General features: G+C 44.8%; 5 protein-coding genes across 7 annotated transcripts; 3 read left to right on the top strand and 2 right to left on the bottom strand.

Moving 5' to 3' along the window:
* Nucleotides 1–206: 206 nt before the first annotated feature.
* Nucleotides 207–1,980, top strand: noi (splicing factor 3a subunit 3 noi). The gene has a single exon (XM_017236370.3). It carries the CDS (start codon nt 344–346, stop codon nt 1,853–1,855), a length of 1,512 nt encoding a protein of 503 aa, XP_017091859.2. The 5' UTR covers nt 207–343; the 3' UTR covers nt 1,856–1,980.
* A 91-nt stretch (nt 1,981–2,071) lies between these two features.
* On the bottom strand, nt 2,072–2,856 carry PolZ2 (DNA polymerase zeta subunit 2). Its single transcript, XM_017236371.3, has one exon. The coding sequence runs from the start codon at nt 2,795–2,797 to the stop codon at nt 2,108–2,110; it is 690 nt and encodes a 229-aa protein (XP_017091860.2). The 5' UTR covers nt 2,798–2,856; the 3' UTR covers nt 2,072–2,107.
* A 229-nt stretch (nt 2,857–3,085) lies between these two features.
* LOC108121984 (serine/arginine repetitive matrix protein 2) lies at nt 3,086–11,614 on the top strand. The gene is made up of 7 exons (XM_017236365.3): nt 3,086–3,887; nt 3,955–6,189; nt 6,332–10,172; nt 10,236–10,303; nt 10,367–10,495; nt 10,557–10,748; nt 10,808–11,614. The coding sequence occupies exons 1-6, from the start codon at nt 3,570–3,572 to the stop codon at nt 10,716–10,718; spliced, it is 6,753 nt and encodes a 2,250-aa protein (XP_017091854.2). The 5' UTR covers nt 3,086–3,569; the 3' UTR covers nt 10,719–10,748; nt 10,808–11,614.
* An 83-nt stretch (nt 11,615–11,697) lies between these two features.
* Nucleotides 11,698–18,784, bottom strand: CRMP (Collapsin Response Mediator Protein). Of its 3 annotated transcripts, none has more exons than XM_017236368.3 (12): nt 18,667–18,784; nt 15,725–15,812; nt 15,602–15,665; nt 15,354–15,544; nt 15,223–15,299; nt 14,917–15,051; nt 14,789–14,851; nt 14,584–14,730; nt 13,560–13,783; nt 13,026–13,261; nt 12,483–12,962; nt 11,698–12,419 (listed from the first exon to the last, which is right to left on the bottom strand). In XM_017236368.3, the coding sequence occupies exons 2-12, from the start codon at nt 15,801–15,803 to the stop codon at nt 12,340–12,342; spliced, it is 1,776 nt and encodes a 591-aa protein (XP_017091857.1). In that variant the 5' UTR covers nt 15,804–15,812; nt 18,667–18,784; the 3' UTR covers nt 11,698–12,339. The 3 variants fall into 3 exon arrangements, with proteins under 3 accessions (XP_017091857.1, XP_017091856.1, XP_017091858.1); XM_017236367.3 differs by lacking the exon at nt 13,560–13,783 and adding an exon at nt 14,122–14,360; XM_017236369.3 differs by lacking the exons at nt 11,698–12,419; nt 12,483–12,962; nt 13,026–13,261 and adding an exon at nt 14,122–14,360 and having other exon boundaries at nt 13,650–13,783.
* Nucleotides 18,785–19,085: 301 nt separating this feature from the next.
* On the top strand, nt 19,086–20,718 carry Rheb (Ras homolog enriched in brain). The gene is made up of 5 exons (XM_017236124.3): nt 19,086–19,445; nt 19,607–19,678; nt 19,806–20,013; nt 20,078–20,207; nt 20,265–20,718. Exons 1-5 carry the CDS (start codon nt 19,397–19,399, stop codon nt 20,352–20,354), a joined length of 549 nt encoding a protein of 182 aa, XP_017091613.1. The 5' UTR covers nt 19,086–19,396; the 3' UTR covers nt 20,355–20,718.
* The last annotated feature ends 1,431 nt before the right edge of the window (nt 20,719–22,149 follow it).

Below are 22,149 nucleotides of genomic sequence, written 5' to 3' on the forward strand. Positions count from 1 at the left end.
GGTATTTTTGGTATTTCTTTTCACCCCAATTTTTCAGCAATTTATGTGAAAATAAGTTTTAAAACTTTAGTTTATTTAAAACAGATGTAATATAACATTTTTATTACAACACAAATACAGGTATTTTTTATATTAAAAAAAAAAAAGGCCAAAAGTTTTTCCCTCTAAAAGTTCCTGGTCAAGTGGCAGCACTACTCTTCGGATTATATGGCATCTCTGTCTAGGATAGGTGGCCACCCTCTAATGTACACACGCCGAGTTGGACCACATAAAAAAGAAAACATCTTTTTTAGTTAAATTACAATTAAATTCTTGAATAGTCTATTCTCCATCTGCATGAGCCATGGAGACGCTCCTAGAGCAGCAGAGGCGTTACCACGAGGAACGCGAGCGTCTGGTAAAACTAATGGTGGACGAACATGCAACTAAGAAGCCGGGCGAGAAGGAGCGCATTCACTCGGAGCACCGGCTTAAGTATCTTATGGAGTTGCACCACAACTCCACGTCGCAGCTGAGGGATCTCTATGAGGACAAGGACAACGAGCGCAAGGCTGAAATCGCCGCCTTGTCGGGACCAAATGAATTTAACGAGTTCTATGCACGCCTGAAGCAGATCAAGCAGTTCTACAAGTCCCACCCTGCTGAGGTGAGTGTTCCCCTCTCAGTGGAGTTCGATGAGATGATCCGAGTGTACAATAACCCAGACGATATGAGCGCGCTGGTGGAGTTCACAGATGAAGAAGGTGGCGGACGGTATCTCGACCTTAACGAGTGCTACGAGCTATACCTCAATCTTCGCGCTGTAGAAAAGCTGGATTACATTACCTATTTGATGTCCTTCGATCACGTATTTGATATTCCACGCGAACGGAAAAATCGCGAGTACCGCAAGTATATTGAAACATTGAATGACTACCTGCACCACTTTATTCTGCGTATACAACCGCTGCTTGATCTGGAAGGAGAGTTGCTGAAGGTGGAGTTGGATTTTCAACGTCAGTGGCTGCAGGGCACATTCCCCGGTTGGTCGATCAAGGAGACGGAATCCGCGTTGGCAAATACAGGAGCCCACTTGGATCTCTCAGCTTTCTCAAGCTGGGAGGAGCTTGCTTCGCTGGGTTTGGATCGTTTGAAATCCGCTCTAGTAGCCTTGGGGCTAAAGTGTGGTGGCACGTTAGAGGAGCGCGCTCAACGATTGTTCTCCACTAAGGGCAAAACCACCTTGGACCCTGCCCTTATGGCCAAGAAGCCAAGCGCCAAATCAGCAAATGCTCAGTCCCGAGAAACCGAGCGTCACAAGGAGATTGCCCAATTGGAGGCTCTTCTCTACAAATACGCAGAGTTATTGTCGGAACAGAGGGCGGCCACTAAAGAGAACGTGCAGCGCAAGCAGGCTCGAACGGGGGGTGAGCGGGATGATAGTGATGTTGAGGCCAGCGAGTCTGACAACGACGACGATCCAGATGCTGATGATGTGCCGTATAATCCCAAAAATCTTCCGCTCGGCTGGGACGGTAAGCCTATTCCATATTGGCTTTACAAGCTCCACGGTCTAAATATCAGCTACAATTGTGAGATTTGTGGAAACTTTACGTACAAAGGTCCCAAGGCCTTCCAGCGGCATTTCGCAGAATGGCGCCATGCGCACGGAATGAGATGCCTTGGCATCCCTAACACTGCCCACTTTGCGAATGTCACCCAAATTGAAGACGCTATCACGCTTTGGGAGAAACTAAAGTCACAGAAGCAGAGTGAGCGCTGGATCGCCGATCAGGAGGAGGAGTTCGAAGATTCGTTGGGTAATGTGGTCAACCGCAAGACATTCGAGGATCTCAAACGGCAAGGACTCCTCTGAATTGGCCTCAAATTAATATAAGAAAATCTTAATAAGCCAGAATGGGTGGAGAATGAATGCACTTTCATAAGCAAAAATAGATATATTATCGATCAGACAATTAAATAAATGTTTTCTATCTGACAGATTTTATATTCAATCTTATTTAATTGCAGTAATTGGGTAGAAAATAAAACATAATTTTTTATTGTAAAAATGAACATACATTTATCTATTTCATGTAGTGAATAACAATTTTGAACTACTCTTAACTTAAACCTTAAAAATACGGGCCTCCATTTTTAACCCCACGTTCTCCACCGCAGCCAGGGGGAGGAGTGACATATTTTGCGTTTGGGAGTTTTTTTGTATCTTCAAATTCTGGGCTTGCAGCCAAGGAAACTCTTGGAACTGGGACTCGTGGCTCAGTCGCACAAACGCATCTTGGGAGGTGTGCAAGTGGATCTTAAAAGAAGTTGTTCCGGGGGGAAGTTTTGTCAATTGCTTCACACGCTCGGAAAGTTTGTAAATCGCAGAACGAAGTTGCTGTTCGTATTCTATCAGATGTGGATCGTTCTCTGAGGCGCCTGTCACCAGAGATTCCACTTGCATTTGGTAGCTCTCAAGAGGATTATTTTCATCGTGATATAATATAACTTCCAGGCTCTGGAGCTCATTGCGTCCCATCAACTCTTTTACGGATTTTAGAACGCCGGCCAGGTAATTATTGAGAGGGGGGAATATCGAGACAAAAACCGGCGTATTGTAAATGCGCCGCTTTTTGAATATCTGCGCTGGGTAAACGCCTCGCACATATAGAATGTGATTCAGGAGAACCTCTATTGCCTCCAGTTGGATGTCAACTTTACTTTCAGATTGCATTTCGCAACATAAGGAAATAAATAGATAAGTCTCAATAAGCAAAATAAAACAAAGTGGATTGACGCCGTTGTAATCGGTCATACAGTTGCAATCCTAAATTCGATATGACAAGGGTGGAGCAGAATAAGGGGACAATAAGGAATTAATGCAGACATTTAGGTTTCCTATATACCAATGATTGTTGAAGGGTTGGTAGCATTAAACTTCGTTTAAATTAAATAAAAAGTATCACTTTCAAGTACGAGTTGAGTTTTAGTACCCCTTTTCTTTACGCACGCCACTGCTTAGAGTAGTCGATTAATTATATCGTATCAATATATCGCAGAGGCGGCAACTATCGAAATATAATGTGTTGTGTCGTCTCTAGCTGAAAAAATGGCTGAAACGAAAATGTGAGTGTGTGAGTGTGAGTGCACAAAACTGTGAGAAAAATTTGCGTTTGCAGCCTATTTGAAATAGAAGCGTTTCGGCAATAAAGGCGCCGCTAATCGTTATCTGACCATTGTCCAGTGTCCGCTTTTGAGTGTCCACTGTGTACATGGAACAGGGGACGACGCATCCGTACCGGAGCCATCGAAATTTGCGATAAATGCTACTTTTTCGATCCGCACACTCGGCACTCCACTACAGTTCAATTACTGACAAGAAAAAGCTATAGGAAAATAAGTCTGGCGAGTAGGGAAATGCAGCTGGAGCTGAAAAGCTTCAAGGCCTGGATTACTAGATGAAAATTAAGCCAAGAGCACTCCCTATATGTAATATATATGTAATACACACGCGCCTGCCCCGCCGACAGTGTACATACATCAATATATCGGCTTGATATACCGCACACATACGCAGTTGCATCAGCATGCCCGACCGTGATTCTGATTCGGAATCCAAATCGGAACCCGAATCCATGAATCAGCAGCGGCAGCAGCCGCCTCAGCGGCCCAAACGGAACCGTCGCATCATAATGCGAATTGAATTAAACGACTCGGATGAGACGGGCTCCGACCAGGACCTGGACCAGCGGCCATCCTGTTCATCGGCTACCCGGCTGCGGCGTAGTGTCCGCCACCAGGAAGTACCCTCTAACTCGGAGTCCGACGTTAGTACAAGGAAGTCTTCACGCAAGTTGCGCCATCATTACGGACCGCAAAGCGACTGTTCATCCAGCGGCAGTGAGGTAAGCCAATAGATAGCCCCAATATTCAGTGGAAAATATTGATTTAAAATTTATATAACAATTTAAGATTCATCAGCAGCGCTCTACTAAACGGAAAAAGGCATTATCTAGTGGCGAAGAGACGGATCCGGAGCCGGAAAAATCTTCCGTAGCCAGTGCGGCTGGAAGACTTCAACCATCTACGGAGGAGGCAGATCCGGGCTTTAGCTCTGATAGCAGTAGCAACGAGCTGCTGGAGAAGTGTCCCATCTGCCTTTTTACCTTCAGACAGCAAGAGATTGGAACTCCGGCCACCTGCGAACATGTCTTCTGTGCTGCGTGCATTGAGGCTTGGTCGCGAAATGTTCAAACTTGTCCCATAGATCGTATTGCCTTCGACAGGATCATTGTGCGCGATACGTTCGCAACCCGCAATATTGTGAGGGAGGTGCGAGTGGACCTGAGCAAAACTAAAACCGAGCTGGTGATAGGTGATGAAGAGGAGGCTCCAGTGGAAGAGGAAGTCACCAACTGTGAAATCTGCGAGCGACCAGATCGGGAGGATGTGATGTTGCTGTGTGATAGCTGCAACCAGGGATATCACATGGATTGCCTGGACCCGCCACTCCACGAGATTCCAGCCGGTTCTTGGTATTGTGACAATTGCATTGATTCGGAGGATGAGGACCCTGATGAGCAGCTAGACCTAGCCGACGATTTAAGTCAACTTTACGAGGACATCAGAGACATGGGCCTTCCAGAGACGAGGCTTCGTGTGCGAGAAGTCCAACAGCCGCGAATCCTTCGAACCCGTCAAAATGAACGAATACGGGCGGAGGTTCTGCGTCGCACTCGTTCTGCGGCCGTCACCACAAATAATTCTGAGGGCAGCCGCACACGAACCCGCACTACAACCACCACTACAACCACTACCACCACCACTCGGCGAACCACTACCAGTTCAAGTACAAGAAGACCGACCCAACGTCGTAGGCGGCGGAGGACTCGGCACCGTGTCTATGTGGTGGAGTATGACCTTAACAATTTCGATGAGAAGTTCGCACTCAAAACCAGCAAAAAGGTCATTAGGCGCCGTCGACGTCGTCGTCGTCGAGTTGTGCCTGCAGCGTCTGAGCCAGGACGACGTCTGACTGCTAGCATGCGACTTGCAGAGCAGTTGGGCGTTAAGGTAGATGGCGTACAGCGTTCACATATTTCCGGTGGCACTGCCGGCAGCTTCTCCTTGTTTGGGAGTGCCAATGACCTGGAATACTTCTCCGACAATGAACAGGGCTGCGATGAAGATCTGGCTTCCGCTGGACTGGGATCCACGGCCGTTCAAACCTCAGTTCGTATAGCCAGCATTGGCGCCCCACGCATTCGGAAGGCTTTGCTTCAGAGCAAGGCCCGCACGGCAGCCACAACCTCATCGTCCAGTACAGCTGCAGCTGGCGACATACTTTCCAGTATTTTGGAGCTGCAGGACCGTTGGCATGACGCCTCTCGCAACCTGAGCGAGGTGCACATCAGGGCCGACGGCAGTCTTAATCTTCCCGCCACTAAAAAGGCCGCCGCTTCTAGGCCGGAACAAAATGTCACCCAGGCACCGCTTTACCAGCGAGGAGGAGCTGCGCCGAACTTCGGTCGCGGCGGAGGAGGTGCCGGCGGCGGCGATAACTACAACAACCGGTACAGTGGAAACAACAGCTATAACCGAGGTGGCGGCGGAGCAGAACAATCATCCAACAGTGGCGTTGGAGTGGCTTCCTCTAGTGGAGGGGATGGAGGTCAATTGGGTGGTGGTTTCAGCAATCAGGGACTCAATAGTCCCATCCAACCCAACAGCGGCAACAACACCCCCACATTTACACCTTTCCACCTGCGATTCAATAGCCCCAACCGCCAACAACAACAACAGCAGCGGCCTCCGGGCCCTTCACCCGTAACACAGTCTGCACCACCGTTCCGACCGATGGGTGGGCCACCGCCTTCGAGGGGCACGCCGCCGAGAAACTTTCCTGGACAGCCGCCGATGTTCCCGCCTCCTCCGGTAAACCATCACCCGCCGCCAGTGATGGGACTGCCTGCGGTGCTATCAATACCTCCTCCACCAACACCGCCTGCCAGCCTGGCCTGGAACAGTCCGCTCTTCAAGATTAATACTCTGCAGCAGCCGCCGATCGCCGATAGATCGGCAAAACCTGGTGACGATGCCGACAACTGTCCGAACTTCTCCATTTACTCGCAGGAGTCTCAGGCTGTGGCCAATGCTAGTGCGACGACAACGGGACCTGTGTATGGACCTGTCGAGGATCCGGATAAGGTAACCACTTCTTAAAGCCAGTTTATGTAGTATATGCCTATTTTGGAAACCTTTTAAAACAAATATTTGTAAAATCCACTACTATTCATACTAACATATACGTTTTCCATTATGTATCCATCGGCCGGTCTACTATCAACAGGATGATGAGGATTTAGAAGAAGATTTAGTACAATTAGACGATGATGATGACGATAACAATGAGATACCCCTGCCCCCTGGACCCGAGCCGGAACCAGCTCAGGAAACAGCCAATGATGATCTGTACGAGCCAGAGAATCCAACCGACGAGCCAGATGAAGCAACTGAAAACATGGAGATATCTGAGCCTTCCGATCAGGAGGACAACAAAGCCGAAGAGGAATCCGGGGAGACACCAAAGCGTAGCACTCCTAGTCCAACTAAAGAGGATCGGGCTTCTGAGAGGGATAGGGGCAAGGGTGTGCTGGAGCTGTACGATGACAGTGATTGGGAAGAATTGGACATCGATAAGCCAAAGGAGTTTGAAAAGGCCTTGGAGCAAACGGAAGCAGATGATGCGGAAACGACTCCCAAGGAGATAGAATCCAACACGCCTCCACTGGTGAAGGACAAGAGTGATTTGGACAAAGAGGACAGTGACCACGGACAGGATCGTTCCTACACGCCGTGTTTGGATGAAAAAACACTGGCCGAGGAGGACGAACCAGACTCTGCCCCTGCAGCCGCTCGGAGAGATGGTAGCGACAGCCCAAAGTCACGTTCCTCCAAAGTCTCGGACGATGAGCGAGCAGTCGGTCCTGACCCAGCATCCGATGACGAGGATTCGAGCAATAAGAACTCCAAGCGCCGCAGCCGAAGTCGCCGGCGCAGTCGTAGCCGGAGTCGGAGCGGTAGTCATGTCCCAGTCAAGCCCAAGTCCAAATCTCGTTCCAAGCGCGAGGATGATGAAACATTCAAGAAGGTTGGCAAACGACAAAAAGATCGCAACTACCGCGGAGATAAGCCACGGTCGGGTTCGAGAAGCCGGTCCTTTAGCCAAAAGCGCAGCAAAAGCCGGAGTGTGAGTCGGAATAGTCGCAGGAGTAGGTCTCGGACACGGAGCCGGAGTCCAAGCAAGAGCCGGTCTAGGAGCAGAAGCAGCAGTCGCTCGCCAAGCCGCAATCGTAATAGACGCAGGCGGGACAGTCGCTCCAAGTCGTATTCTCGGTCCCGGTCAAGGTCCCGCTCCCGTTCCTACCACCGGGCGCCGTTCCGTGGCCGAGAAAACCAGCGAGGATTCATGCGCGGGCGAGGAGGGCTACGGTTCAACTACCGAAACCAGCCGTTTCACAATAATCGCTTTCCGCACTACCAGAACCAGAACCAGCAGCACTACCATCAGCAGCAGCACCACCACCCCCAGCAATACTTCCACTACAACCAGCACGGTCAGCAGTTCTACCAGCGGCCAAAGCGAAGAGAACTGCCGCGCTATGATGTTCGCAACTTGGTCGGAGCGAATAGGCAGAATTACCAAAGGGATAGGTTCGGGAGGGAGCCGATGCGATCTAACAGAAGTCGCTCGGGTGGCAGGCGTGACTCGAGGAGTTTCTCCAGAAGCGTTTCAAGGGGATCGCGCGGCTCGTTACGCTCCCGTTCGCCGGGATCACCAAAGCGCTTCCGAAGCTTTAGCATGTCACCGACACCGCCGCCGGGAACATCGCCGCCACCCAAGCATCAGGGCGGCAGACGCTTTGCCAGGTCGCCGTCGCCTTTGCCTCCATCTCATCAGGAACGGGATCGTAGTCCCATATCTCTGCACTCAGGAAGATCGCGCTCCCCCACTCCTAATCGCGTCAATGGCGGGGGAGATCGTTCTCCTGCTTATATAGGCTCTCCGCGGTACACTCCTCGACTGAGTCGCAGTCGATCCCGTTCGAAGAGTCCCAAGGATGCGCCCAAGAAGAAGAAGAAGAAGTCGGACAAGAAGAAGAAGAGTAAAAAGCGTGCGGTGAGCGGTAGCCCCACGGCGGCAGCCAGGATGCGCCGCATTTCGCGGCAACGGGATCCCTTTGAGGATGCGGACGACTTTTTGGCGCCGCAACACGGAAAGAAGCGAAAGAAGGGTTCGGGAGGTGTGCTGAGTGGGGGCATCCAGTGGTCGCCTTCCCTGTCACCCGGTCACCATCATAATTTCTTGCACGACAAGAATTCGTGGACGCCGCCATTGGAATCGCCCAAGGAGCACCAGGAATACGATGATGCTGGCGAAACCACCCCAAAGAAGGCGAAACGGAAGCGGGACAAGAGCAAAAAGAAAAAGAAGCAGCCACTGGAGAAGCAGCGCAAGGAGAAGAAGCGCAAGCGACGCACCCAAACACCAGAGCCACTGCCCTCCAAGGAGGTCTTTGCCTCCGGCAACAATATTCTGGTGAGCGTGAGTTTCAACAAGGATTCCAGTAGCAATGTCAACTCGGCTCAAGCGTCCCAACAGCCACAGACGGTCGTCACCATGCCTTCGAGAAGCGATGATCTGCTAAGCAAGCGTCTTGGCTCCTATGATCACCTGGCCAATAGCAGCTCTGGCGCTGGAATGGGTGGCATTAAGAAGGGGAGAAAGGACAAGATGCGCAAGCGCAAAAAACTGGAGGCCAAGCCAGTGGCCATTATTGATTTGGAACGTTCTCCATTCCAAGTCCATCAGGAGCCGGCTGATGTTATTGTGCTAACAGACAGCGAAGACGCCTCGGATCAGCATGCTTCCCGCAGGGAACGGGAAAGGGAACGCGACAGGGATCATGACAGAGATATGATGAGGGAGAACGGCCAACGGGAGAAAACCCCGCCGACGAACTCCCTGGAGACTATCATGGAGACATCCTACGAAAACATGACACAACAAACTGGGCCGAAGACGCCGCCAGAGCCTCCATTGGTCAAGTTCAACCTGCCCGCTAAAAAAATGCAGATGCAGCACAAGGCTCGCAACAATCCGCTCCATGACGACGCCGATGATATAAACTCGGCAGACGAGATGGAAGCGGCTTGTTCTTTGCCACCCGAGGAGGCGTCCACCCACGAAGGTGGCCAGAAAATAGGACCCAACACGCCTCCAGAGTCGGGACCGTGTTCGCCGGACGCGTACGATCCCTTCGAGCCGACAAAGTCACCATCGCTATCGCCCCGATCGCCGACGCCGACTCAAAGTCAGATACTCGATTCAGTGGATGCTGGGTCCGGTGCTGTCGGATCCGGCCCGGGAGACAATAACGAGGCTGAAAATCAAAAGCAAAGCGACAACAATGCCAGCACCAGCACCCAGACTCAGACGAGTGCCGTCAATCCAGTGGACTTTTTAATGTCCCTAATGAGCAAACCCAACCAGAGCTTGGGTGGCCAGCAGGAGAGCGAAGTGAGCTCCGCCCAGTATATAAGCAGCAGCTCGGTTAACCTAACTGTGGGTTCCACCTCTGGAGGAGGCGCAGGCGGATCTGGTGCAGGCGATAACCATGACAAGGCATCAGAAGGCAACTCAGTCACCGTGATCTCGAATGTTCTGCTCACCAGCAGCAGTGTGGTGTCCAGCTCGCAGCACATACCCTCTATATCTAGCCCTACGCCGATGCCAAAGAAACTCACCCCCCTTTCGAAAGCGGGCGGAAGCGTGGCCAGCAGCAGCAGTGGCGTTGGCAACATGCCCACCACGAGCGGAGGCGGTGTGGGTGGCGGTTTGCGCAATGGTAGTGGTAGTGGCAATGCCGGCGGTTCTAGTAATGCCCTGGACGACTCCTTCAACATGGAAATCGAGAGCCCGTATTCGCCCGGTTCAGCGGACTACGAGGATCTGTTCGAGCCTCCGGCACAACCGGAGGGCAGTCGGCGAGCCAAGGGCAGTGGTAAGACGGAAATGTTCGACAATCTCTTTGGCAGCAGCTCCCCGGTGGGCAATATCCGTATGTCGCGCTACAACACAGCACCAGCCAAGAAGCATCGTAACCGAGATCGTAAATCAAAATCGAAAGGTGGGTTTCAAGCATTTATTTTGTAAAGATCTGTTTAATAATTGAATATTTTTGGTTTTGAAGGTGCCAAAGTGCCTGATGCCTATGAAGATGTTCCCAACTCGGCAGTGGATCTTCAAAATAAGGATAGAGTGAGTCAATGTCACATAGCCTGGACGAAACCCACAAATTGAGAATTATATATTATTTTGCAGTTTTTGCGCAAGTTGAATCGGCAGGAACGCGTAGTCGAGGAAGTAAAGTTGGTCTTGAAGCCGCACTTTAACAAAAAGGTGATTACAAAGGACGACTACAAGGACATTATGCGAAGAGCTGTGCCAAAGGTGAGTGTAACTATAATCTATTCTATAATAAATCTTCTTACATATTTATTATGTTTTGTAGATCTGCCACAGTCGGTCTGGTGAAATTAATCCGCATAAGATTAAAAATCTTATTGATGCCTATGTGAGGAAGTTCCGCGCGAAGCACAAGAAACTCAGTCTGCTTAACACGGGACAAGTTAGCAGTGCAGTCAAGTGTGCCGCTTATCTGAAGAAGCTATAAGCCAGCAAGCGTGCGCCTCGGTGTTTGGAGGTATTTATTAATTATTTTACAAATTTGGAGAGATATTCATGTCTCTATATTTTTTACAGCGGTCGGTTAAGCGGTCGCATGCATTCCTACACTACTTTACCATCAAATTAAATCAATAATAGTCACCGGACACCACGCAAAAACAAACAAATGAAAAACTCAAAACGTCATTAACTATTGGAATTTAGTTGTTAAGTCAATTTTAGGTCACTTTACAAATGATTTTAGAGCGTAAGCGGCGACACACACAGGAGTGAATATATTTAAATGTTAAGCAAAAGGAAATTTGCCACCCGATTTTCGTTTACCCAAAGCACTACAAAAACATTTAATTTATATCGAGACTAGTTCATTAGATTGTTTGCTCGTATGACAACTGTAACGATTATATATATATACTGTTTTGCATCAACCTTTAACAATTGTAAGTAGCTGAGCGATGGCAAAACATCTCTATTATTTACCTCTGATAATTTAAATATTTAATTAAAACTCATCATCCGAAGAGCTAATTGATAATCGAACACCATTGACCTGCAACGTAGACGGCATCGTATAACCCTGAATATGTCGCTAATTAGCAGTTGAGTATTTAACTCGAAGCACGGGGATTGTTATTAAAGAAAAAAAACAATTGTAATTATGTATTCATACTAATAGCTGAACCAGCCCGCCCGGTCAGCTATGAACCTTATTTATGAAGCACTTGATTTCGCATGGTCTGTCAGTCATCATTTTTTTAATAACGAGTAAGATTGGAACACACAATTGATAATAGTACCAATAGCATATAATAATATACGCATTGTGCTGAATCGTTTTGTAAATATTCATATAAATAAAAATAAACTCGATCATTAACTAAATCTGCTATGTTTTAATATGGGAATGGAGTCTCTAGAGACCCGAGAACACCTGAAGCCATTCATCGAAACACCTTTTCTTTATATTTTTCGGTTTAATTTATTAGGTTCTTTGAGTTTTGCTTTTGTAATTAGATTTATGTATATAAAGTATGTGTATATAATAAATAGTTCCGCACATTTATAATTTGTCATGATTACAGTTTCTAATTGTAGACTTGCTTGGTAGAAATCCAAAACTTGATCCCAGCAGGTTCCAGGACCCAATAGAAAAGCTACTTCTCAATAAATAGTTGCAAAAATGTTGCAAGCCTTTTGATTCAACTTGGATTTCCTAGATCAGCAATAAAGGGTACAAATTGTGCTAAATTATTTTTAAATAAACGTGTTCAACAAAAATATTCAGTTAAAAAAAAGCACATTGTTTGATTTTCGTAGTCCTCGATTCAGGCAGTTTTTTTTTTTCTAATTCTTAAATTGAGGATTTTAACAGAAATCTTACCCACAAGGGTAAGGACAATTATTATTCGGTTTGTGGCTATACGTACTTAATTTGAATTTTGGTTAGATTACGATTTTGTGTTGGTTTTTCTTTTGTTTTTTTTATATTAAATGCCGGTTTACATATCGAATGAGCGCAGACTTTGGCTTACACTGTCCTCCAGGATCCAGGATTGTGCGATTCAACACCGGCAAGGATTGCGATGCGACGCAGGGCGCTGGCTGGTTTACCAGAAACCGGAAGACTTTCCGCCAGGTGGGTTCTTTACCTTAATGCATGCTCGTACTCCAGACCTGTCAAGCTCCTCTGTTTCGAAAAAAAAACACCTTATTAGGGTACCATGAGGTGCAAAAACCTTTAGTTTCTTACCGCTAATCGAGAAAGAGGACTCCTGCAAGTCACGCTTGCCGTCGACACGTCCGCGAACGGAGGGAGTGCTGCAGAGTGAGCCTTCGGCCGGCATGGGAAGGTTGCCAGCCAGCATGGCGCTCAGGGGTTCCTGCACTGGGATCTGAATGTCCAGCTCGGCAAACCGCTTCGCCACATTTCCGTTCTGTCGCTCCTGGTGCTCCTGCTGTTCTTCAGTGGAAGCCTGTACCTTTCCCTCGATGATGTCATAAACGAATGGAGGTCGAACCGGTGTCGGAATGAACCGGCCAAAGCCCTCCGCCACCCTCACGTTGCCGCGCTCGGCGCAGATGCGTCCGCGTACCAGGACGAACTCGCACACTCCGTGCACAGTCATGCCCTCGAAGATGTTGAAGTCACAGGCATGATGGTGGGTGTCCTTTGAAATAGTGCGTGTGGCGTTCGGGTTCCAGATAACAATATCCGCATCAGATCCCACAGCTGAATTAGAGGAAAGGGAGGGTAAATATTTAAAGTTTTTTAAAGTTTTTTGTGTCGTCCTACCAATGCGTCCTTTTTGGGGATAGATGTTGAAAATCTTGGCTGCATTCGTGCTGGTCACAGCAACAAAACGGCAGGGATCCAGGAGCCCGGCATGGACACCCTTCTCCCAGACCAGGGACATACGATCCTCCACACCATTGACGCCATTGGGGATCTTGGTGAAGTCACCTTTGCCCAAAGCCTTGTGTTCCTTGTTGAAGGTGCAGTTATCGCTGCCAGTCAGCTGCAGGTCATCACTATGGGGGTAGTTAAGAAAAGGGTTAGTATTCCACTCTGGTATTGGGGTTCTTGGAAAGTCAGACAACCAAAACGTAACGAAACGAACGAACAATCACCGCTGTGGTAGGGAATGCAGCAAAAGTGCTCTGATGCTTCAATACTTACTCCCATAGATCCTCACAAGAGGAATCAAAGTCACTTTCTTATGATAATTTGGACAATCAGGGACTTACAGGGAAAAAGTGGACTACCGATCGTATAACAAAAAGCCAATGGTGACTTTGATTCTTATTCTCTAATGAGGTTAATACTTACTACGCCAGGGACTTCATCAGCTGCCTGGGGGTCTCGGCTGACTCGCGGATCGGTGGACTGGTGATGCAATAAATGCGGTCGCCCTTGGGCACTCCGCTCATGGAGCGGCCCAGGGAGCTGGCCAGCGTCTCTCCGAAGACGCAGTAGCCGCTGCGACGAGCACGACCCACGAGTTCGGCGGAGGATTTGCTGGTCAGGCCGGATACAAATAGCGGCGTCTTCATCTGGTCGATGTGTGAGCGTGTGTGAGTGGAAAAAGCATGGCCAAACATGGAAACATATGTAATTAGTTGGGGGTTAGTGAGTTAGATCGAGGCTTAAGAGCTGTTAGCAGTTAGTTTTTAGAAGAATGTATTAAACAGGCATCAACGCATATCCATGTTAGTGTGAGATTAACCAGGAATCAATAGATAAAGACAAAACTTCCAGGACAAGGGACCGAAGTGTTGATTTCAGAAATTAATTTTTTTATCCACCCGGAATAGCAAATAATATAATATATTTTATAAGACCCCTATATACGGCCCTTGTCCTAAAAGATTTCAGCCAAGTCACCACTTACTTCGCCAACAGCTTCATCAGAAACTCGGGGGTCGTCTTGTCGGGACGCAGGGGCGGGCTGAGCACATGCGCTGCCTCGTGATCGAAGCCCAGGTGCTGACAGCAGGTCGCATCCGTGCCCAGCGCCGCGGCCAGTGTCTCACCCATTATATAACGCCCCCGATAACGATGCCGGGCCCTGGCCAGCTCGATGCCCGCCGACTTGCTCATCACATGGACCACATATAGGGGACAAGCGGCCTGATCAGCCCCAGATCAAATCGGTTGGGGATCGAAGTGGGTATTGTGAGATTATATCAAGTGCCGCATACCGCATAATATGTACAAGTGTGCATCATACACAATAAAAATAATAAAAAATAATAATAAATCAAAAATGTTTTTAAATAAATAAACAATAATTACAGGAGGACAAACTTCCTATTCCCACACCCCTCATTCCACACCATTCCATCGGACTCACCTGGTGGGCTAGAACGCATGCGCGATGCACTGCCTCGGCCTCGACTTCCTCGGGTCTGGAGAGCTCATGACCCTCCGGTCCGGTGATGCCCTCCGCCAGCAGACGTTGCGTGTTCTTGGCAATAATATCTCCGTTTTCTGCATGAACCTGTGGAGGATAAACATTAATATTGCAGGAATGCTAATGGGGTGTGGTACAGACTTACCATAGCAACTCCGTTTAACTGTCTAATCCGCTCAAATACATCCAAAAGATCTGAGTCATTTAGCTGCAAAATGTACAAATTATTAATTATGGTAGTTGATAGTCGGAAAAAGTTACTCTTTAGGTTACCTGGTATAGGTTTTTGTAGGCCATAAAAGTTTTGAAAGAGTTAACTCCGAGCTCTTTGCAGAGGATACCAATCTCCTCAGATACCGATTTGGACCACCAGGTGATGCCAACATGCAGTCCATAGTCGCAGCATACCTTAAAAATGAAAATCGTTAAGATTTTATAAAAATATTCATCAATAAAGATAAAGATCCGAGTTTCAAGCAAACGGAAATGTGGTTTTCTTATTCCTTTATTGAAAACCCCATTCCCTATATATGCCACACGTTGGAGTGCACCTTGCATACTAATAATACAACACCATACCTTGGGATCTGCCCAGCTGCGCCACTTGTCGTAGGCCTCGATCATCGACTCATGTTTGTTGGGTAGCACGAAGTCGACTGTCGATAAAAATAGTCATTAATCCTTAAAAGACATTTAATGGATCGGCTTACTTATCATGGTAGTGCCACCAGCGACGGCAGCTTTGGTGCCATGGTAGAAATCATCGACTGCAACAGCTCCTCCAAAGGGCAGTTGCATGTGGGTATGGGGATCGATTCCACCCGGAATGATCATCAGACCACTGGCGTCGATGGTGCGAACTCCTCCGGGAATTGTGATTTCGGAGGATGGTCCAACAAACCTAGCAATTAAAAGTTACAAAAAAATATATAAAATTAAAATAAATCTTAAATCTTACTTGATGATTCCGTCTTCGATGTAAACGTCCGCTTTGAAGGACTTATCATGGTTAACAATCTCACCTAGAATACAAAATTATATATACTCTTTAGCACCATTTTTTTTAGCTTGCTAAGCTTACCATTTTTAATATAGACACGATTCTGGGCGCTCTGCAAATGAATCGGCACCTTTTTAACCGGTTTCGGGCTAGTCGACATGGCGAGAGTCTGCAATGAAATGAGTGCCATGAGCGGATGATAGGCCATAATGGGGAGGATTTCCCCATTTCCCACTTTCCCACACCATTCAAACACACACACACACACTCTAAGCGCCATGGAGGCGTTGGTTCATTCAAATGGGGTGGTTGCGCCTATTGTGGTTGCTTATGAGTCATCGGAGGACATGGCTGCAGGACTGGCTCCAGACACGTGCCGTGCATTAAACTGCACAATCTGAATTTAACCCTAAGCACTTGAAGAAATACGATTTTCAAATCTCATCTTAAGCCTATATTAAGTAGCTAAAATCTAGTCCAAATAGGATACTTAATCATACTCATATCCTGATAAGCTTTTTAGAAGGTAGATTTATTTTTATAAAAAAAATATGAATTTTCAATTAAAGTTTTCTTGAAGTGCATTTAAATCGGTAAGTATTTATGCAAAGGGGTGTACACTGTACAGTACATGTATGAGGTGCAGTCTGTTAGGAGTATCTTCTCCATTGATTACAATGACGATGCTCTGACCTCCACCAGAAGGAGGAAAAAGCAACAGAAATGTCATCCCAGCTCGTTTGTCTTTTCATCAGATTGCTTTCCGTTCGCCCACTTTTCAAACACTTTGTTCCGCTGTTGCAGCACCTATTGGCCTGCCAGACGACAATACAGTGAAAAAAATAATAATAATAATAACCAAGAAAAGAAAAAAAAACACAATATGGTAACTGCATAACCAGCCAGGCAGAATATTAATGTTGCGTCTAAGCCATTACAAGGGCCATCTCTTCCGACGTCTGGGTTGCGCCAACCAGGCCAACGGCCATTAACCTTTCTGGGGCCTAGGCCTGGGCCTATTTGTTTTGGCCCTCTCGAGTATACAGTGTTTATGTGTTGATGCGGTGTGTACTACTACGCCCTCAACACACACACAGTCGCACATTACCGCATAGAGTGACTCGAGAATGGCATTGACGATGGCCCCAAAGCCGGTAAGAAGTTCAATTTGTGCCACCCGACGATAAGCACAACAAATTCTGAAAAACGGGAGTAGAGTGTGGTTGGTGCAGGAAACGTTTGTTATGCTTCTATGAATAAGTTCACACAGCTCCGGTCAATGGAAGAGAACCATGGGGGGACAGCCAGTGATTTATTCACTCTATATCATTGCAAATGGGTCACTCAAAGGGAGTTATAATGGGTCTTTCTTGTGTGTAGTTTTATTTCAATCAATATACTTATAGGAAAAACACATGTAATATAGTTATGTAAGGTTTTTCTTTTTTTGAAAAGGGTTCTACATGTTTTTACAACTTTCATACTCCTAGTATAAACTTTTATCTTGTGACTATGATTCTTCTTCGTTAAGATATGTACAAGTTTTTGAAAATGTAACTTCACTCAAAAGAAACTATCTACATATGTAATTCGTTTATGGTTGTGATCATTGGGTACATTTCATTCATTCAATTTACAGTCTGTTGGCTGGGATGGTGTTTGGCGTCCACAACGAACATCACAAAATTTCACACATTAAGCGGAGCACTTTCCCCTTTTGGCGGCAGCACATCCGAAATAGAGCCCCTCCTACGAGGCGCATGTGTTTGTGTTTGGATGCAATGAATTAGATTATCTGCCAGCATATATACTTGCTATATACTCAGTACATATACACTTTTTAAAGTGGGTTTTTAGGTACATAATGCAATTAATGCAGCCGTATTAATGTACAGAGAAGTGTGCAAAGCTCATTCTCTATTGAGAACTTTGTAGGTCGCGTACATACATGTACATACATACATGAATATTTTGTATTCCACTTGTTTTCATTTGCGGCTGTTGCATTTTTGAGTCAGTGGCTGACACTTGACAGGGCAATTAGACACAGTATTTTTTACAGATGGACCATCAACATTTAAAAACATGCAACATTTTTAGAAAAAATAATAAACGTCTGTCTAAATGACTGAGGTTTCTAATTCAATATGCATTTTTTTAATAATAACTATGATTTAAAACTTTAAACATGAAATTCCTTCTAATTTAAATAAAATCTGCATACATTTGTCTTCCATATCAGTATTATAATCCTGACTGAGCTGATAAGAGAGGAGCTTTCAAAGAGGTTGTATTTCAAAGTTCTGCTTGGGGGGTATTGTTGACTTTCTTGTTATGCCTTATCTCAAGCAGGTTTATTGAACTTTGAAATCAAATCCTGACTTTAAGAAGTACCATTCCTGGCCTGCCATTGATTTGCAGGTATTTCATGTATGTGCATAGTTATGTGTCTGCCGGTTTGTAAGAGTACATCGACTCGGGTCTCTGTTGTTATTAAATCAATAAAAAGGCTGCGGCGGACTAAAAAGGCAGCAACAAGAAAAGCCTGTATCCACCCATCGGTGGATCGGATCGGAGAAATTGAAGCGCGGCTGTTGGGAGATGTGTTCATTGCACCTGATTAGCGGATTGATAAATGTAATTGTGCAACTTGATGCACTAACATTGGCTTGTACATATGTATGCGGCTTAGTTCACCTGCATGTACATATTGGGAATGAGAAAAGCAGTCAATTGAAGAGGAGGTAGAAGGATTTAGCCACGGAGAAATTTCAATTTAACGGCCAAACCACATTCAAACATATTGGTATACACATGTATGAGAGCCATAAAATTTGAAAATAGAACGAAAAACTGAAAAATACCCACGCATTGCGCACAAGTAAACACATACATACACACACACATACACAGAGATCGGAAAAACAATTGCAATACAGAAAGTAGTGAAAAACAGTAAGATTTTCTTTTGTTTGTATCGCAATTCAAAATTAAAGCCGCCCTCCTTTTCTTTGGGCATTTACCGTTAAGTGGCTGTAATCTCACGCGATTTGTCAAATCTGAAATTCGATTAGTCCGATGCGCACACCTTCACTGTTTGAAAATTTTTAACCCACAGTCCCAATTGGAATCCAATTGGACGGTTCCAACGCCTTTCGATAGACTTATCGTTTGTGGTGTTAATCTTATCGATTAATTAACTATGTGACAAAGAATTTAAGAATGTCCGGGGAATTTTAATCATACTTCTAAGAGTATAATTGAAAAAATAAAGCCAAAAAAATAAGTACGTACGGAATTTAAAATATGTTTGGAGGAATGAATGTATTGAGCGGGGACATGAACCATCTACAAACCAGCTGGTGTTCGTTTAGTGTTGCTAAATTAAATCAACAAAATATATCGAAAAATCGATATAGACACTTAATTTCATACTGATATCGATATATTGTTATTCTGACATATGAACAACCCTATTGAAAATCCACTGTTTCCGACGATCTAATACATAATAATTGAATTAAATACCGCTAGGAAACGCATCAGCTGTGATAGCAACAAGTAACTGGAGCAAGTCTCGTACAGCTAAAAGCAATATTTCTTCCTAAGGAATCGCATTTCAAAGCGAACGGGGCACACACCCACAGTCACGCACACAAAGGCAAAGGGGCGACAACAAAAAAAAAAGTGTGGAAAAAGCCCCCAAACGCATAGCTTTTTTTTTAATATTTATAAACATTAGAGACGCTTAAAATGCCACCAAAAGAACGCAATATTGCCATGATGGGCTACCGTTCAGTGGGTAAGTTATAATAAACTTTAGCAACTTCGTACTTCTCGACAAATGGCTGTGTTGTTGCTGTTGGCTCCGTAATTGCGTAGTATTTCGACAACAGCAACAACACTAACAACAAGGCTGACGGCATCGAATAATTCCCCATAATAATTGCGATTCACCTGCAGGAAAATCATCACTCAGCATACAGTTCGTGGAAGGCCAGTTCGTCGACTCTTATGACCCCACCATCGAGAATAGTAAGTGCGCATCTGGTTAATCACATCTAAATGGAACATAAGCTTCCTCAACTTACCTACATATACCCTATTTAATTGATTTAAAAGTTTGGATGTAATTCATTATTCTTGTTTTCTATTTTTCAAGCATTCACCAAGGTCACTCGTGTTAACTCGCAGGACTACAGTGTCAAGCTCATCGACACAGCTGGTCAGGACGAGTACAGCATATTCCCTGTGCAATACAGCATGGACTTTCATGGATATGTTTTGGTTTATTCTATAACAAGTAAAAAATCCTTTGAGGTTATTCAAATTATCTACGAGAAGCTGTTGGATGTGATGGGAAAGAAATAGTGAGTTATCAAATATCCTTTACACCTATTTTATAAAGTTTCGGTCTCTGTGCCAAATTTTCAGTGTACCTGTAGTGTTGGTGGGCAATAAAATCGATTTGCATCAGGAACGAACCGTTTCCACGGAGGAGGGCAAAAAACTGGCAGAATCCTGGCGAGCTGCATTCCTGGAAACATCCGCTAAACAAAATGAGGCAAGTGAAATTCTTTTCGTCACTTTAAACATATTAGCAACTCTTTTATATTCGCAGTCTGTGGGGGATATTTTCCACCAGCTACTAATCCTGATCGAAAACGAGAATGGAAATCCTCAGGAAAAGAGCAGCTGCCTAATATCATAAGAACCTGCATAGCTGGAATTATGGCCAAACTGTTAAGGAATGTGGCGATTCGTGATGGCAATATGAAAATCGATTATCTCTTATCTACACAGTCGGGTCCGCATGCATCAACGGGACAGGCCATGCCCCTTGTGCGCAGCAGGAAATAACTACAAAACCCTATAGCTTTAAGTTCACCAATTAACCAATATGAACCGATTTAGATGCGCTCAGCTGGTCTTTGTAGTTCGCCTATAGCGCAAAACAACAGGGTTAAGTTAGTACATTTTTCACAACAATAATTCAGTTACAAAGTTCATAAAAAAATTTACCAATATTTTTCTTTTAGTTTCAATTAAATATAATTTTCACTCTATCTACTGCAGTTTTACGTCTGGTAGTTATTTTAAGTTGGAAATGTATTGGAATTGGAGTAATGGAAATAATTTTTCAGGTATATGTTTTAATGGGCGATTAAATTAAATTTAAAATTGTAAGTGTGGGCTGTTAGGATCTTAATAGAAATTTGAATATTGGAAAATACATTTCTACATTTCGACATTTGTCCAAAACCTTAAATTTTGTTACACGTTATTTCCTCTTCTGAATCCGAATTGATGATGGAAAGTTCATCCAAAACAATTTTTACAAACAATTTCGATAATATTGACAACAGACTAATGGGAAGATATGATGTCAATTCCGTTTCTAATTTGTTAGGCTTTAGGATCATAATGATCTCTGCACATTTCCATTCTCAGTCTATTCTGAGAATTGCGTTAAATAAAAGAGTGAGAACCCGAATGCATTTTGATGGTAAACATTTTAAGGTGATTTTTTGTTATTGACGCATTTGATTTATGTCACAGCTTCTTCATATTTGATGCTTTTAATAGGTTTGATTCGAAATTCCATAGCTTTATTTAAACATAGTTAACAAATTATAAATCTTAAAATGTAAACACTCATATTTCCATTGCCTATTTATTTGGGCACCTAGAAGACAAACAGTAATGAAGGATAAAATTGTATCCTTTTTTTGAGTAGGATAACATTCCAGAAGATGGCTTAGTTTAGAAACTATTTATTAAAGTTTTTATAAATAATTAAATAAAAAGAAGTGCCCTCCTCCTCGATTCTCATAGGTTGCACTTAAGCAGGCTCGAAAAATCGGTCAAATAATTATTTTTTTTTTTTATTAAATTATTTTTTTTTTAATAATTAAATAAAATCTAGTGCCCTCCTCCTCGATTCTCATAGGCTGCACTTAAGCAGGCTCGAAAAATCGGGCAAATAACTATTTATTTTTTTGATTTAATTTTTTTTTTTTTAATAAAATGAATAAAATCTAGTGCCCTCCTCCTCGATTCTCATAGGCTGCACTTAAGCAGGCTCGAAAAATCGGGCAAATAACTATTTATTTTTTTTATTTAATTTTTTTTCAAAATATAAGTCAAAAGTGAGCTTTCCTTTTGTAGTTGTATAAGTTTAAGTTGTTGTAGTTTTATGTCAAAAGTTAGCTTTCCTTTCTTTTTTTATTTTTGAAAGGATCTGGAAAAAGTTTTGCGCTCGCACTCTGAGTAATTGCTGGACAAGATTCAGGAAATGGGCAACGAGCTAATTGACCAGAGGTGGACAGGCCAAAAATCGCACCGAACTCCTTGAACAAAAGGTCCGCAAGGCGGAACAGTCCGAGAAGTGCATTGTGCCATTCGAGACCTGGTTGACCTTGACTAAAACTTTTTAATGAATATCTTAATATCTATTTTAGTTTTTAGCAATTGAATGTATTCAATTCCATAAAGAAAATTTAAAT

Source organism: Drosophila bipectinata, chromosome 3R (assembly GCF_030179905.1).
Source record: "Drosophila bipectinata strain 14024-0381.07 chromosome 3R, DbipHiC1v2, whole genome shotgun sequence".
NCBI classification, from domain to species: domain Eukaryota; kingdom Metazoa; phylum Arthropoda; class Insecta; order Diptera; family Drosophilidae; genus Drosophila; species Drosophila bipectinata.